The sequence below is a fragment of the Pinus tabuliformis genome, chromosome 1_2 (assembly GCF_031772625.1).
Source record: "Pinus tabuliformis cultivar Carrire ecotype Pingquan chromosome 1_2, CPIR1, whole genome shotgun sequence".
NCBI classification, from domain to species: domain Eukaryota; kingdom Viridiplantae; phylum Streptophyta; class Pinopsida; order Pinales; family Pinaceae; genus Pinus; species Pinus tabuliformis.
Genome location: NC_142298.1, coordinates 71,569,286 through 71,587,803, shown reverse-complemented (window position 1 = coordinate 71,587,803; position 18,518 = coordinate 71,569,286). Strand labels below are relative to the sequence as shown.

The window sequence follows — 18,518 nt, the reverse complement described above, 5'->3', positions numbered from 1 at the left end:
ACGCTTAGTGCGATCGTGAGGATCAGAAAATAGGGATGATTTAGACTAATTTCAAGAATAAATAAATGTTTTGCAATATGCTTCATCAAAAACATCTTTCAATATGCAAATCATTGTGTCCATTTGTTAAAAAAAAATTAAGTCTAGAGAAAGTTTAGTTTCTTTCTAAATTTTAGTTTTTCAAAAAATTAAAAAAAATAAAAATAAAAAAATAAAAAATAAAAAATAATTGAAAATTTTCGATTCATGCAACCATTCTGCAAAATAAACATCTGAACTAGAGGAAAACGTTTTTGTGGATCTTTCTGAGTAAACCAAATCTAATGTAGTCGGCTACTTCCTTCCATTACCTGTTTGGAGGAGGAGGGAGATGGTGTCTCAACAGATAATTGTATTTGATGCATGGATCCACGAAGTGGAGGAGGCGATGCGGTTAGCAGAGGACATTGAATCACGTATTAGGGAGCGAGGTTCTTTTCAGGCAGTTGGAGGGGATCCCAACTCTGTCCTGATAGGAGCCCGGCGTAAGCTCATGCTCTTGGCTACCAAGCTCGACCGCTTGGAATCTCTTCTTCAGAATCCGCCTGCCAAGCCCGTCCTGAGTGAGAGGGATTTACACAACCGCAAAGATATGATACTTGACATGCAACAACAGACAAAGCAAATGGCAATCAGCCTATCCACCTCACAGAGCCTTCAAAAGACAGATGTACAAGATGTAAATGCTAATTTACTGGTGGTAGATAAAGAGAAACCTACTAATCCTGATAATCACGGCATCAGTTATTTGGAAGGGAGCAAGCATATGGTGATAGCTGCTGAGGAGAAAATCAACTTGGATATTCCACTTCTGGATGATGTAGATAAAGCGGATGATTCTACTCAGTCTGTAATGTGTCCAATGATGCAAAATGGTTTGGTGGTTGTGGGTGGATGGTTTGATGGTTGCCACTCAACCATCTGTTTACTTCTAATAGCATTTACAATTGTTATACTTTCCTGATCTGAAGGGAGCCATAACCAGTATCGATGGAGGTAGCATTGCCACTATAATTTCGGAACAAGTTTACCAAGATGGCGGGCCAGATGGAAATGAAACTGGAAATTGTTACTAATGTTCATGATGCATATCACTAATTGTTACTAAGATTGCCTGCTTGATGATTGCTACTAGATACTTAGGAATGCTACAATTGAATTCTTTGAATATTCCACTATATTTGCCCATGTACAGGTTCTTGTTCCAACAACGGTTCAAATGGATATAGCAACAACTACATAGGCGAGATCAATAGGCCTAAATGGCGACCCTCTCACACAGTTTTACAGACGAACCCCCACAATATTAACACAGAGAGCAGCAGGTTTCTGTTGCTTGACTACTGCTGTTTCCAATTTAGCATTACGCCCCATGGCTCACGCTGCTACTTTGAAGGTTGTATTAGTCATTTTTTTTAATTAGGGTTAGTTTCTTTTATTATTAGTTTTGTTTTAAAAAAAAAAATTCGACATAAATAATAAGTTAAAAACTTTTGATTTTGAATTTGTTATTTACTAATAATAAAAAATAATTAAAATAAATAAAATAAAAATAAAAAAATAAAATAAAATTGCCCACATTCATTCATAATACTTGTTCCCTAAGAAATACAAAAGCCTTTTCAAATGTTTTAAATCAATTTTCCTGCAAACCAATAAAAACATTTTTCAATGAGTAAATTGCATGAGGACATGCAATATTTCTAGTTGGGGGGAAATAAATATATGTTGGAATTTATCATTTATTTTTGTGGGCAAGAGTTAGGATGCATATACTAACAAGTGAAATGAGATTGGTGTTATGTGTAGGTTAACAAGAAGCTTATGCAAGAAGCTCAACATTACGATGCAACACCCTTTTTCATCCACAATTAGTGTAACTTTGAAAAATAATTAAAAAAATGGACATTTCATAAATTCTTGAAAATGAGCTAATTTGTTTTTGAGTCACTTCATACAGGAAAGATCGATGGAGATGGCACATAAAGGTGACAATTTTTATGCAGGAATGGTGCTAAGTTTTTCAGAGTTGAAGACAATCTAATGCAAAAGTGATTTTTCGAAATCACAATGAAACATGCATCATTGGACGCTTGAAGGAACTAATTCTTCACTGCACATATCATGACATTTTCCACTACACAAAAATCCTTTTGCGTCATGACTACTCACCTATTTCCTTCCAAATGCCTAGACCATCCCTATGTTGCAACCATCTTCCATTACCTTATCTTTCATGACTTCATGCACGCCTATTTTTCTGAATCGCATACATTCCTTTATCCTTTTCAGTTTATTTTTGCCTTCTAGTTTTCCTTTTGAATACAACTCATTCCCTTTCCATGATTACATTTCCTTGTTTTCCTCGCCATGCTGATCCACACTGCTTGTCCATGAGTTCTTTCCATTTATAGTCCTACCAAATCTTTTTGTACAAACTCGCATTGACTGATGTGGGATTCCTTAAGGCCCACCTTTCAACAAGTCTTGCCCCATCGACATCAACACCTTATCTGGGAAATAGACTAGAGTTCCTTTTGGGTACCTTGAGACTTGCATGCCTCAATGGCAAGTTCTCTCGCTGAAAATCATGGGAATACATCAATGTCCCTTGATCGTCAGATCTTGCAAGTGGCTCGACCTCAGCACATCCATTCGCACTTTGCAAGATGTACCTGGGTACCTTGGCACTCATTGACATCAATGGTGAGTTGCCTCGCATTGGTTAACGGCATGCATTAATGGTTGGTAATCCAATGATTTCTTTTCATGCACGACATCAACGCATTCTTTCGCATGATTAGAATTGTACCAAGAAGTTTAGTAGCAGGTGAAGACTATACACTTTTTCACAACTCCCTCCGCAGTTACAGCAACATGCATTTTGATCTATGAGAGTACCATAGTTCTACTTTCATCGTTTATACTTTCCATGATTAAGCATCAGCAGTTCAGATTCCTTCATTTCCCAGGATCCAATTACAACAACATCAATCACATTTTCTTGATCCAACAGCAGCATCATCTACATTCCTATTGCATAGTTCATCATTCTTGGGTAAGTAGAGGTATGTTGTTTTCTAATCTTTAATCATGAAATTCCTTATATGCTAACTTGAATATTTTGGAAAATTCCCTCACCATGCTACATTTCCTTTCATGAGCCATGTCAGGTTGCATGAGGACATGCAACCAATTCAGTTGGCGGGGGGAGAACTATATTCACTTCATATTCACTACCATGATTCCATTTCTTCACCACTATCACTCCATTTTTCTCATTTACCATTCACCAACATTTATTTTCCAATGATACTTTGTTGCACTTTGCTTCATCGCAATATTGGCATGCTTCACTAATATTACAAAAGGGATTTCTTATGCACATTATGATTTCCAGTGAGTGTTTACATTATTATTGAAGAAAAGAGAACATAAAACGAAATGAATGTTGTTAACACAAGAACCAACATTCTTTGTATTCATGGTTGTCACACAAGAACCAACCATAAGAAAATGTAAGTTGTTACTCATGTCTTTCACATATCCTGGAAACATTCATTATTAAAAGACATCATCATGTAAAGCCAAAGTTCAAGATGCCAAATGCTCTTAAAGAGACCCATGCATGGTTGCATGAGGACATGCAACAAGTTCAGTTGGGGAGGATGTTGGGACTCAGAAATGTCATATTTTCATCCACCTTTTTCTTCACTATTCCTTACATTTCATCATCCCATTAACCTTTTATCATATCATTTTCATAAATACATTTGGGTTTCACCTTCTTATTTTCCATTTTATTCATTTTTGTATTACAAGTGAATTTATGATTAAATGTTAGAAAATATACATATTTTTATATATATCTCAAGAATATGTGAGTTTTGTGATGTGTAGGAAATACGTGAAGAATTCCAAGAGACTTATCCATATCTCCTCCACCATATTAAGGAGATAATTATGCAAGCCTATTCCTAAGGAGAAAATCATGGAGGATTTGGTTGGCATATCTTATCCATATCTCCTCCACCATATTAAGGAGATAATTATGCAAGCCTATTCCTAAGGAGAAAATCATGGAGGATTTGGATAACATATCTTATCCAAAATGCTTGAGAGATTTGTGGAGGATTCAAAGGGATCATATTTTGTAATAATGGGAAAGTAGTTGAAAATGCTTGAGAGATTTGTGGAGGATTCAAAGGGATCATATCTTGTAATAATGGGAAATTAGTTGAGAGTGCTTGAGAGAATATTGGATATGTAATTATGAGATGGTTATCTTCCTCATGTATATAAGAGAGTGCTCTCTCTTCATTTTAATAATAATGAATAATGGAAAGGAATTCTTAGTTTTTCATCTTTAATTGTTATGCTTTCATGATTTGTAATTTGATTCTTGTAATATAATTTGAGACAGTTTTATTGTTGTGAGCTCACATATGTTGTTTGTCATTCAATTCTTCACATGTTGTAATTTTTTTTCCCTTATGCAATTTCCTGCTTTCCTAGTTAGTGTTTCAATGCCTTCCTAGATTAATTTTATTTCAGTAATTTAGATTAAATTAGTTCCACTTTGGTCCTGCATATATAGTGCATGTGCCTCGTAAGTCTACGAACCTCGGATTGAGAGATTTGTAATTTAGATTAGATTAGATTAGTTCCACTTCAGTCCTACATATATAGTGCATGTGTCTCGTAAGTCTACGAACCTCGAATTGACAAATTAAATAGTTGGGAAAGTACTACAACAGAATTAAACGATAATATTTTCACCCAACACATGCTTTAACACAAGGTCTTATTTATGTACAATGACCAAGACCCATGACAAGACATGACTTAAAAGACGCACACAAGACTGACACAAATGATAAAGAAAAAGAAACGAAAGAAAATTGTACTGGAAATGCAACTTACAGTTGTTATTGGAAATAATATTTCAAATCTTAGCCATTTATGGGAAGATGGTCAAACCTCCCATCTAAGGATTTCAACTTGAAAGTATCATGACCAAGTTTTCTTCAATGGTAAAGTGGCCAATCCACATAGGTTGGAACTTTGTGCGTTTGCCTTTCTTTTCGTGGGCTTTGTCCCACTTCAATACTAAGTCACCCACATCGAAACTCTTAGTCCCTATGGATTTTTTGTTGAACCAACACTTAATATGGTTTTGATGGATGACAAATCTTTTTTTGGCTTTGAGACTTTCTTCCTCAAGTTTAAGCAAAGTATCTATCCTGCTTTGAACCAGAAGGCAAGGTCTACCTTGGGACTCTTGGGAGAGTTGCAAGGATGGGAAATACAAGTTCAGAGGCAAGATAACTTCTTTGTCATATACCAGGGAGTACAATGAGGTTTTTAGGGAAGGCTTTAGAGTTACACGGTTAGCCCATAATGCATTTATCAAAGCATTGTGTCAGTTCCTTTGCTTAGAGAAAATGGTTTTCTTGATTATGCAAATGAGATTTTTGTTTGTTGATTCAACTAAACCATTTCCTTATGGGTAATAGTTAGATGCATGCTTTAACACAATACCATTTTCTAATGCAAAATCATAAAGTTTCAATGAATAAAAATAAGTCACATTATCAAAGAAAAGAGACATTGGAATGCAAAACCTGGTTATAATGTTTTTTTTCAAGAAGTGGATGAATTCCTAGTCGTTAACTTGTCTTAAAGGAATTGCTTCTATCCATTGAGTAAAATAATTTGTCATTGTTAAAATTTATCGGTGTTGCTTTGATGAATGTGGGAATATTTCTCCAATAACATCTAGTCCCCACTATTGGAAAGTTTCCTCAACTACTACTGGTAGGAGTGGAGTGACTGAATTCTAATCTCGGTCGACACATCTCTGAAAAGATGGGCACTTGCGAGCATAAGCGTGAGAATTTTTGAATAAGGTGGGCCAATAATAACCAACCCTCATTACTTTATGCATAGTTGTATCACCCGCATAATGACCAATTTTTTATCCTTCATGAACCTCTCTTAGTACCATCTCCATGTCTTGAGACTCGAGGCATATTAGCAAGACACTGCTATGGTGCTTTATGAAAATCATGCCATGAAGAGATGATAGGATAAATCTTTAAGGTTGATTGCCCTCTTTTGTTTGTTCAACAAATGCGTGGGCAAGGTGTCGTTCTCTAAGAATTTCCATATATCTGAATACCATGGCACAATTGAGCTTGTCTGGGGAACTTGTTCAATGTTGTACTTCTCTATTTCCTACTCCCAACTTGAAAAAGGTTGCTCTAGAGCATCTCTCACTTTTGTTGCTAATTGGAAAACGTCATGAACTTTAATATTATGAACTGGCTTAAACTCCAGATCATATTATTGTAAACAAGTCATTCAATTTTCCCTCTTCTCACCCAACTCCTATTGCACAAAAAGTGTTTTGACTGCTGGATGAGGCACATATATGATCATGTGAGATTTAAGGAGATAGGGCCTGAAATATTTTACTAACTTATATACAACATAGGCTTTTTTACCAATGGAAGTGTAATTTAGCTCTAACCCTTGTAAGCTAGCACTCATGAAGAAAATAGGTTGTCAATTTCCTTCAACATCCTTTTGCGTCAGTATAGTCATAATAGATTAATTTGAAGCAAAATTGTAAAGTAGGAAATATTTGCCATAGTCAAGACTAAATAACGTAGGCACATCAACAATGGCTTACTTAATTTGACCAAAAGCATCTTTTTCCCTTTTGTCTCATTTATAAATCGTATCTTTCTTAATCATATCTTATAGAGGTTTAGCTATCTGAGCATAGTCATAGATGAACTTGCGTGGGAAATTAATCTTCCCTAAGAAAGATTGCATAGTGTTCTTATTCACTAGGAACAAGATCTGAGTTATAGCTTTGATCCTTTCAGGATCAACTTTGATTCCATTTTTCGCAATGATGTTTCCTAAGAGATTTACTTTTGACACACCAAAGATGCTTTTCTTAGGATTGAGAGATACCACATATTTACGACACCACTCAAATATTTGTTTCACATGACACACAAGGTTTGATCTTATTTTGGAGAATACAGTTACATCATCCAAATAAACTACAACACTTTGACCAATGAGGATACAAAAAGCAATGTCTATTTCTCTTTGAAGTGTAGCACCAAAATTTATAAGCCCAAATGTATGTGCTTAAAGGCGAATGTTCCCCACTTGGTCCTGAAGGTGGTTTTAAGGCGACTCGGTTCTGCCACTAGCACTTGATTGTAGCTAGAAAAACAATCTAGAGTCAAGAAGAACTCAGACCAAGATACTATTTGGAGGATTTGTTCCATGGATGGCACTAGGTAATTGTCTTTGTCTAATGTCTGGTTGATATTGCGAAAATCAATACATAACCTTATCTCACTGGACTTCTTTTTGACTGGGACCAAATTCAAAACCAAAGTAGAATGTCTAACCTTAAAAATGATATAAGCATCCAACAACTTCCTCAATTCCTTTTGAATTAGCGATTTCTGCATTGGATGAACTTTCCTTAGCTTCTACTGAAATGGTTTCACCCCTTCTTTAATGGTAATTACATGTTGGATAATACGAGTAATTCGTAATTCCATGAAAACACATCTCAGTACTATTTGAATATGCAGATGAATTATTTTCTTTCTTGTTGAGAACAACATGTACCAAGGTTTACATCTTTTGTATCATCTTGAGTTCCAAAGTTAACTTTTTTAGATGATAGCTTCAAGCTCTCAGTCTTTGTGTTAGTTTGTCCTCTGAACTTGTTTTGCAGGTCATATAATTTTTCCAGGGACATTACACCTTTGGGCATAGTGTTTCCTTTCATTGCATTAGACACCTCCTACAAATCCTTATCATGCTCATCCTCCTCAATGGAAGCATCTTTAAACACATCCACATTAGCCATAAAATACAGTATTTTTTGGTCATTATTTAAAACACAAAAATTAGTTGTGTTATCAGACATGGATGGTTTATATATAATTTCTATAGAAAAACCATTTTTCAAAGGTGACATTCTAGTGGCTGCATTAGCTAATGTGTTTGTTGCGACATTTATAAGTCTAGGAACAAAAATAATATTAAAATATTTAAAATAATTAATCAATTGCCCTCCTATTGGTAGTTTTTTTAATTTAGTGAAACACAGTGGATAGTATCTCGTACCTGTTGAGTAACCATTTCTGAGTCACCAATTACCTTAAGAAAATCTACTTTAGGTTGATGGATTTCTTTAATACAAGCACGAGTGCTTCATATTTGACAGTATTATTTTTACACTCAAACTCCAAATGACATGATAGGATGTTCTTATTACGTGGGTCTATGAGTATGAAATCATCTCTAGAGCCATCCCACATTTTTGAACCATCGAAGTACATAATCCATATATGATTAGCTACTAAACTGGTTCCTATACTATTATTACAATTATGTACATCTATATTACATGATCCATTAGTACCATTTCGATTACAAGGAAGGAGCTCCAAATGTTTATCAGATGTGAAGGGTGATGGTTGTGCTTGATAACACTCATGGGCAATCTCCAAGAAACAAATTCCAAAGGTAAGGCCTGCAAAGGGAATAGGCTCATTATGACCCTCAAGTGGTGTCATAGTATATTTCATGTATGGCTCACTCTCCACTCAAATATGGTTGTTTCTACCCTTATATGGAAGCCATAAGTGTGACCAATTTGAAGAAAAATACCCTTTTAATTTACTAGACCAGTCTCTACTCAAGAATATTCCATAGGATTCAAGGATGTCCATAATTACAATGTTTATGCATTGGTGTACTCGGTGACGATAATAAGATAATAACATTCTTGAGTTCACCAATAGATTAGACAAGGGATCTATCTAGCTAAGTAATTTTTGCATAAGTTTTATCCCATTTAGCGTTAATCTTCTTAGCCACAGATAATGGTATTACATTTACAGATGCACCCAAATTGACCAAACAATTATGGAAGTTGTAATTAAATATTTCAAAAGTTAGAAAAAATGGGGAGTAGAGATTTTTAGCATCTAAAGTTACAGAATTAACTATAGATTCGAGATTTCCAGAAGAATTACCAGACACCTTTAGATAGGTAGAAGCTTTTTCATCTGATGATGGCTATGAGAAGGCTTGGACAAGTAGTTCACACTAACCTACTATCTTTGTGAGCTCAAAGACAGAAATGTTGGCACAAGCTCTTTTCAAATCATCGACTATGTTATAATCAATAATTTCATTTTTAGCAGGAAGTGTTGAAGTGTCTGGAGGTGTAGCTTGATTTGAAACTTCTAGAGTGATAGGATTATCTTTATTGCTAGTGGAAGTGTCCTTAGAAGTAGCAACATTTCCATACCTGTTTTACGTATTCTGCGCAGGATTAGTTGGTGATGCAATTCTTATTACTAATTTCTTCTTCAGTTCTTGTCTCGCCACTTATGGCTTAGGCACGAACTGATCCGAATTGGATCCTTGAAAAATTATCAGAGTTTCTATGACTGTTCCAAACTATGTTAGACTCCAAAATCTTGTGAATAACGAGCTATCAGGAAGGACCTTTGGAAAGTGGCAGTTGTATCCAGCACGGAACAACGAGGACCCTTGGTCAAAGCGCGCTGACTGTTGGCCCATGGAGATCGCACAGTGGCGCAAACTAGCCAATAGGGAGTCCAACTCAAAAAACAGAGGTCGTTTCTGATCACGCTTTCGCAGGATAAAAACCTCATAGAAGGAAAAGCCCCAACACCTGGTCATGTGAAAAACAAGGAAAACCGTGCAGAAATACCCAAACTGTCAGAAAGCGAGTCTCGCACTCTAAAACTGACAGAATATCGGAGGCATTTCAGGTGGTAAGCAGGTTTGCAGAAGGCCAAGCAATGCCATACATTGAATGACGCGTGTCCAGCGGATGAGAGAGAAAACTGCTCTCATCACAGGGTAACGGTTGAGCAACTCACCCATGCGATAAAAGCGATGACCATAGGATCTGGAGGCCCCAGATCAACGACGGAGGTTGCACTCGATGGAGGACCAGATTTAATTGAAGAATAGGCTAAGGCATATGAAATTTGGGGTCTGACGTGACTGATGAGCTGGCGGATGAATCATTTCATGGAATAACTGAAATAACGACCGTTTGAGGAAAAGCTAGCGCCCAGTTCGTAAGGAGACAAGTGGACACCTCTCTGTGAAACGTTACATAGTGGCAATGACACAGAAGCAGGGAATTCTAGCGGACAGAGGCAGGCGATCCGAAGAGCTGAAGAGGAAGCGAACAACCAAGGGACAGATTGGCTTTAAGCCATGAACAGACAGAGGAGAGAGACAAGGGAGACAAAATAGAGAGTGAAGCAAGAAGCAAAGAACAGAGAAGTCGAGCTAACCAGTAGAGCTAAGGCAACATCAAGCAGACAAAAATGAGAAGGCTTGAGAGGTTGAAGCAATCCCTGTGAGGATATCTGTCGGGAACTAAATACCAAATTGGACTTATCCCATTAAGCCCAGTTGAGGTCAAGACTTGGTAAGGGGGATTCTGTGTACTCTAGTGGCTTGGGGAATCCAAGTACCACCCTACTAAGCATCATCTATTACAGGAGACTCAAATTGAGCTCCTCATTGTAAAAACTCTGATTAAAGACATAATAGAAAAGGCCACCACTAAAAGATGGACTAAGAGACGTAGCCCAAGAGGATTGGGTGAAATCCTTATTAATTTGTTGTGTTTTTTCATTTGTTTGTTGTGTTTCTCTTACTATTTTCCAATGCCTGTGTATTTCACAATCTTATCGATCCATTGCTTAAAATAACATAGGCACACCAGCACATGAGTCTGTAATACCTACATTAATTAACCGAGATCATTCATAAGTGATTTTCAGATCAAGTGGTATCAAAGCTATAGGTTGTTAAGGTTAGACAAGCTTGTGCTGGATTTAGCTGTTGAATGCTAACTAGATCAAAGCTCAAATTAGGAGAAGGAGAGTTGGTCGAAAATAATCCTAAGATTGGAAGAGTCTATCCTCAAAAGACAAGGTCAGAGGAAGGTTCTGCGGGGCTAGACCCTCAATTTATAGATAGTTTCCTGGCCATAAGGTCCATGGTAGAGGAAATGTATAAGGACTTTAGAAAACATAAAGATGAAGATTCATCAGGCTCTAAACAAGATAAAGGAGAAGAAGAGTCTCTCCTCCATGACCACTCGAAAGGCGAAGGGAAAGAAGAAAGCTTTCTCACACCTCCTAATAGCCCTGAACATAAAAAGAAGACATCTTTGATTAAACTAGATGTTAAATTTGATTTACCAATATATGATGGAGAGTTGAATGTAGAAAAGTTGGACAATTGGATCAGACAAATTGATGTTTATTGTAGAGTGCAGAGTATTGATTCAGATAAGAGCAAGATTCAGTTGGCCAGCCTACGCCTTGGAGGCACTGCCTTGGTTTGGTGGGAAGGCAGGACCCAAGCTGACATGAAGAGACATGGTAAGACTCTTTCTATCTGGAGTGAATTTGTTTCTGCAATCAAAAAGCAGTTCTATCCACTGGCCTACATGCAGCAAGCCATGATGAGCTGGCAAACTCTTCGTCAATTGAAAGGGAAAAGTGTACAAGGTTACACCCAAGAATTTAGGAAGAGAGCTTTGATTCTAGGAATCTCATTAGACTCACTTGAGACTCTGTTGAAGTACATCAGTGGTCTACACAACTACATGAGGCACACTATCCTCATGTTTAATCCCACTAGTATAGATGAGGTATATGTTCAAGCTACGCATCTAGAAACTAGAGGAAAGAATGGAAACCCAGAAGTTGGGGGATCATCCCAACCCACTGCAAGCAAGAATAAGGAGAAAAGAAAACATAAATGGAAAGCAAGGAAGGCCAAAATTGCATAGAAAAGCAAGTCGTCATGCACTCACTGTAAGAAGGATGGGCATGATGATGAGCACTGTTGGATTCTACATCCGGAACTGAGACCTAAAAAGTTCGATGGCAAGAAGAAGAAGACTGTTGCAACTATTCAGAAAGATTTGGGGTCAGACTCAGGAGATGAAACAACCATTGTAGCCACAGGTATAAAAGATAAGAATTCTAAAGCATCTACTAGTGATTCTGCACAATATACTATTGATGAAGAAAATGAGAGAAAAAGACATGAGATTTTCCATATTCGAGTTATTTCCAAACATCAAAAGATTGATACTTTGTTTGATAGTGGTTCACAAGTAAATTTAATTTCTGAAGCAATTGTAAAGAAGTTGGGATTACTGACTACACCTCACAAGAAACCATACCCATTAGGATGGTTAAGTGATAAAGCACAACTACAAGTGATTAGACAATGCAAACTCGAGTTTTCTTTTGGGTCAGCATTTGTAGATGAGTTTGAGTTAGACATAATTCCTTTGGATATATGTGGAATTGTTTTAGGAAGTCCTTAATTGTATGAAAGAAAAGCTATTTTCTATAGAGCTGAGAACAAGTATCTACTCATTAAAGATGGAATCGAATACTTTGTAAGAGCTCATAAGATCAAGAATAATTACACTCTCATAAACTCAGGGCAGATGAAACGAATGATAAATTCATGCAAACAATTTTTACTGATGGTTGTAAAGGAAAAGAAACCTGATAAAACCAATGTATTTGAGGGTTGCGATGCTAAACAACAAGCTAATTTAGAAAAAGTTGTTTCAGAATATGATATCTTGTTTCAAGAACCTAAAGGTCTGCCACCCAAAAAGGAAATAGTGCATGAAATTAATTTGCAGTAAGATGCTCCATTGCCTAACATTGGAATGTATAGGTTGTCCGCTTTAGAGAATGCAGAAATCAAGAAGCAGGTGCAGGAGTTTCTCGAGAAGGGGTTCATCAGACCTAGCACATCACCATGTGGATCTCCAATCATTTTGGTGAGAAAGAAAGATGGCTCGTGGAGAATGTGCATTGATTACCGAGCACTGAATAAGATAACAATAAAAAATTGTTATCCCCTTCTTCGCATAGATGCTCTATTATATTAATTAAAAAAATTTGTTTATTTTTCCAAGTTAGACTTGCATAGTGGATATCATCAGGTCAGAGTTGCAGAACAAGATGCATGGAAGACTACTTTCAAAACAAAGCAGGGATTGTATGAGTGGCTGGTTATGCCGTTTGGCTTAACTAATGCTCCTGCGACTTTCATGAGAATAATTAATGATGTACTCAGACCTTTTCTTGATGATTTTTTATTGTATATCTAGATGACATTATGATATTTAGCAAAACATGGGAAGAACATTCAAAGCATGTTAAGCAGACACTAGGTGTTTTGAAAAGAGAAAAGCTTTATGTTAAACTCTCAAAATGTGAATTTGGCAAAACATCTTTGAATTATTTGGGACATATGGTATGGGGTGGTGAATTGAAGATAGATCCCTCTAAGGTGGCAGTCATTGTAAACTGGCCTAAACCCAAATCTGCTACAGAAGTTAGGAGCTTCTTAGGAGCAACACAATATTGGAGAAAGTTCATTTCTAACTTTTCCTTAATTGCAGCTCCCTTACATGCTTTAATAGGATTGAACAAGGTGTTTCAGTGGGGAGGAAAACAACAAAAAGCCTTCGACACCTTGAAAGAAAAGATTAGTACAGCACCAGTACTAGCACTGCCTGATCTTCAAAGACCCTTTGAGATCCAAACAGATGCCAGTGACTATGCCATGGGAGCAGTGTTGATACAACACGGTAAACCCATATGTTATCATTCTAAGACATTTAATTCTGCAGTAGTTAACTATCCTACATATGATAAAGAATTGTATGCATTAGTATAGAGTGTGAAAAAGTGGAAACATTACTTAATGGGCAAAGAGACAGTAATACATATTGATCATCAACCACTTCAATATCTACACTCCCAAACTAAGTTGTAGCAATCAAGACACTATAGATGGATGGGTTTTCTACAACAGTTTCATTTAGTCATCAGATATAAAAAGGGCATACACAATAAAGTTGCAGATATGTTATCTAGACCCATTATAAATGCATCTACTATACTTAAGCATAATTCTATGTTACATGAGAGCTACATTGAACAATATGCTCAAGATATAGACTTTAAAGATGTATATGCAACTTTAAGTCAAGGAAAACGAGTAGAAGAATTGGATTATCATATTAAGGATCGACTCCTATATCATTGTGGGAAGCTATGCATTCCACAAACTGAAAGAGTAAAGATAATTCGAGAAGCACACACTTCTCTAATATTAGGTCACTTTGGGGTAAGTAAAATAATTACATAGCTACAAAGGTTTTGTTATTGGCCAAAAATGAACGAGACAGTTTTTAGATATGTAAGAGGGTGTACTATGTGTGCTAAAAGCAAGCACAGGAATAGAAAACTAGGCTTGTACACTCCATTACTAGTTCCTTCTCATCCTTGGGAAAGTGTTTCCATGGACTTTGTTGGAGGACTTCCCAAATGTAGGAAAGGTCATGATTATCTATATGTTTTTGTGGATAGGTTCAGCAAAATGTGTATTTTGATACCTTGTAATAAACAGATTACAGTTGAACAAACTGCAAAACTGTTCTTTCAACATGTATGGGTTCATTTTGGATTACCCACTTCCATTATATCTGATCGAGACACCCGATTTGTGGGAAAGTTTTGGTCAAGTCTGTGGGAACTGATGGACACCAAACTAAATAAAAGCACAACTTTCCATCCATAAACTGATGGCCAAATAGAAGTAGTCAACATGACAGTGATCTAGTTACTCAGGGGATATTGCAGCAAGCATCCTAAGCTTTGGGATGAACATTTTTGTTATGTGTAGCATGCTTACAACCGAGCCAAACATTCTTCCACACAGAGATCTCCTTTTGAGACTTGTTTTGGTTTCACACCAAGGTCTCCCTTGGATTTTATCTTTGTTAAGGACACAACAGTTGAGGGACACAGCGATGTGGACAGGGAAACTAGGTTCATTGAACAAATCCAAGAGATCCACCAGGTAGTACAGGAACAACTGGAAAAGAGCCAGGCCAAATACAAGGCAAGGCATGACAAGCATCAGATGGAGCATAGTTTCCAAGCTGGTGATCAAGTCTGGATGTATATCAGCAAGGACAGGATGCAAGGTGAAGGTAAAAAGCTAAAGCTGATCAGGTATGGACCTTTCAAGATACTTGAGAAAATTGGTGAGAATGCTTTTCGCCTTGATCTACCAGCTTACATGCACATCTACTCAGTCATAAATGCAAATAGCTTGAGTTTGTTTGAACCTTCACTAATTGAGGATCCTGAAGAGCAAAGTCAATTTCCTTCTATTGATGACTTGCTACCTGAATATCTTAATGAATTGCAGGAAGACACAATTTTGGATAGGAAGGTGAGAATGACGCGCAGGGGAGATGTTGAGTACCTCAGAATTGGGCTCAGGGGTTCAAAGCCAAGCAGTGCAAAATGGATAGAGATAGGATAGGTGAGAAGGTTGCATCCTCACTTAGTCAATGCTTGAAAACCAAATTTTGGTGGTCCAAAAGATTTTTCAGTGGGAAGGACGTGATCCGAATTAGATCCTTGAAAAATTATCAGAGTTTCTATGACTGTTCCAAACTATGTCAAACTCCAAAATCTTGTGAATAACGAGCTATCAGGAAGTACCTTTGGACAGTGGCAGTTCTAGCCAGCACGGAACAACGAGGATCCTCAGTCAAAGCGTGCTGACTGTTGGCTCATGGAGATCGCGCAGTGGCGCAAACTAGCCAATAGGGAGTCTAGATTAGAAAATAGAGGTCGTTTCTGATTGCGCTTTCGCAGCATAAAAACCTTAGAGAAGGAAAAGCCCTAGCACCTGGTCATGTGAAAAATAAGGAAAATCGTGTAGAAATACCCAAACCGTCAAAAGGCGGGTCCCGCACTCCAAAACTGGCAGAATATCTGAGGCATTTCGGGTGGTAAGCGAGTTTGGAAGAAGACCGAGCGATGCCATACATTGAATGACACGTGTCCAACGAATGAGAGAGAAAACCACTCTCATCATAGGGTAACGGTCGAGCAACTCACCCGTGCGATAAAAGCGATGACCGTAGCCCTAGATCGATGGTGGAGGTTGCACCCGATGGAGGATTGGATTTGACGGAAGAATAGGCTGAGGCATATGAAATTTGGGTTTTGCCATGACCGATGAGCTAGCGGATGAATCATTTCACGAAATAACCGAAATAACAACCGTTTGAGGAAAAGTTTTCGCCCAGTTCATAAGGAGACAAGTGGCCACCTCTCTGTGAAACGTTACACAGTGGCGATGACACAGAAGCAGGGAATTCCAGTGGATAGAGGCAAGTGATCCAAAGAGCCGAAAGAGGAAGTGAACAACCAAGGGATGGATTGGATTTAAGCCATGAACAGACAGAGGAGAGAGATAGGGGAGACAGAATAGAGAGTGAAGCAAGAAGCAGAGAACAAAGAAGTCGAGTTGACTGGCAGAGCTAAGGCAACATCGAGCAGACAGAACCGAGAAGGCTTGAGAGGTTCAAGCAATCCCTGTGAGGATATCTGTCGGGAACTGAGTACCAAATTGGACTCATCCCATTAAGACCAGTTGAGGTCGAGACTTGGTAAGGGGGAGTCTGTGTACTCTAGTGGCTTGGGGAATCCAAGTACCACCCTACTAAGCATCATCTGTTACAAGAGACTCAAATTGAGCTCCTCATTGTAAAAACTCTGCTTAAAGACACAATAGAAAAGGCCACCACTGAAAGCTAGACCAAGAGACGTAGCCCAGGAGGATTGGGTGAACTCCTTATTAATTTGTTGTGTTTTTGCATTTGCTTGTTGTGTTTCTCTTACTATTTTCCAATGCCTGTGTATTTCGCAATCTTATCGATCTGTTGCTTAAAATAACATAGGCACACTAGCACATGAGTCTATAATACCTACATTAATTAATTGAGATCATTGATAAGTGATTTTCAGATCACGAACCCTTTTCTCATCAAATTATAAAGACCAACTTGTTTCTGAGGAGGGACTTCACTTTGATGTGGTTCTTCAACACTCTTCTTATCGATATTGAGAATAAAATCAAAAGTGTTGACTGCATGTCCAATACCCATACTTTCCTTAGAAACTACAAGTTCATTTGTTTCTTTCGTCTGCTCGGAATTCTCATCTGCTAGTAAAGTATCAAAGATATGCACGTCCAAAGCATTATTGTTGTGGTTCCACTGTGGGCACATTTTCTATGAATTCCATTCCTTATGGAAGGAACAATAGTTATCCATCCATAAACTTTCAATATTCAACACAACATTAGAATTATGGGTAGACTTAGATGGTTGATTGTTGTTGTTTTTATTCCCTCTAAAACGGAAAGACTTGGGGGGCTTACTACTGGTAGAGGTCTTGCTTTACTTTCTTTTTAATTCCAAAACTTCATTGGTGAGTGCCTTTAAAGATCTAGTCAAGCTTTCAATATCCATATAATCCTTTTCTTTATATTTGCTTAAAGAAGGTTGAGACTTCTTTCCAATCTCCTTGAAGTCTTTAGATTCATCATTATTAGTAATAGCTCCAATGATGCGTAAGTATTTTTCCATGGCGATCATTTTTGCAAATTTTATAGCCAATGTCTCCTTTGAAACTCTTTAAAAAAAATCATAAATGTTTGTCAACAAAGAAATTGTATAATCATTTATAGTAATAGAATCATGAGGCTGCATATTTTGGGGGAACTTGTTCAATATGCGATTGAACATTTGATTGAAATCTTTGACTTTCTCCTTCTCCCCCATATTAATATTTTTGAGTTCTTTTAAAAACATGGCGGGAGTCTTTTCTTTAGCAAATTTCTCCAAAAGAAACTTCTTAAACTCCCTCCAACCATGGACTGAATTAACATGCAGAATATGGTACCATGTTGTTGCTCTACCTTCTAATGTGAAAGGAAAAAGCATACAAGCAACATCATCATATCGTACCTTAAGCATTTGTAGATGCATGTAGAAATCATCGATATGATCTCCTGCCTTTGATTTTTTGTCCGAATCAAACTTAGATAGCAACTTCTCCAGATGTCTAGGCAGTGTGTGAAGGTTATCCAAAATAGTGATTGGCCTTTGGTCCATCCAATGTAAGTCCTGATCAACCATGTCTTCTTCTATTGGCTCCTCCTCCTTTTTCGAATCTGACTCATCCTTCTCCTTCATCGTTTAAACCATCATTAGACTCAAAATCAACTCTTGATTGTTCTTCGTCAGAAGGAACAATATATTCCTTGCACTCATCATGAATGGATGGAAGTGGCTCTTATTGGACTGTGTCTTCTGAAGACTCTGCTAATTCCACAAGAGTTGAAAATACCAAATCTTCCACTGATGCAATCAATACACTAGTACGAGTTGTTTCTTTCTTCTTGAGATGATGAGGAATATTATCAACAACAAGGAGTAAATTGATAGATTTTGCAAACCAACAAGT

The 18,518-nt window shown here is 37.3% G+C and overlaps 1 protein-coding gene across 1 annotated transcript; it reads left to right on the top strand.

The window, feature by feature from the left end:
- The first annotated feature begins 370 nt into the window (after positions 1-370).
- LOC149204473 (syntaxin-52-like) lies at positions 371-1,003 on the top strand. Its single transcript, XM_089397134.1, has one exon. The coding sequence runs from the start codon at positions 371-373 to the stop codon at positions 1,001-1,003; it is 633 nt and encodes a 210-aa protein (XP_089253260.1).
- The last annotated feature ends 17,515 nt before the right edge of the window (positions 1,004-18,518 follow it).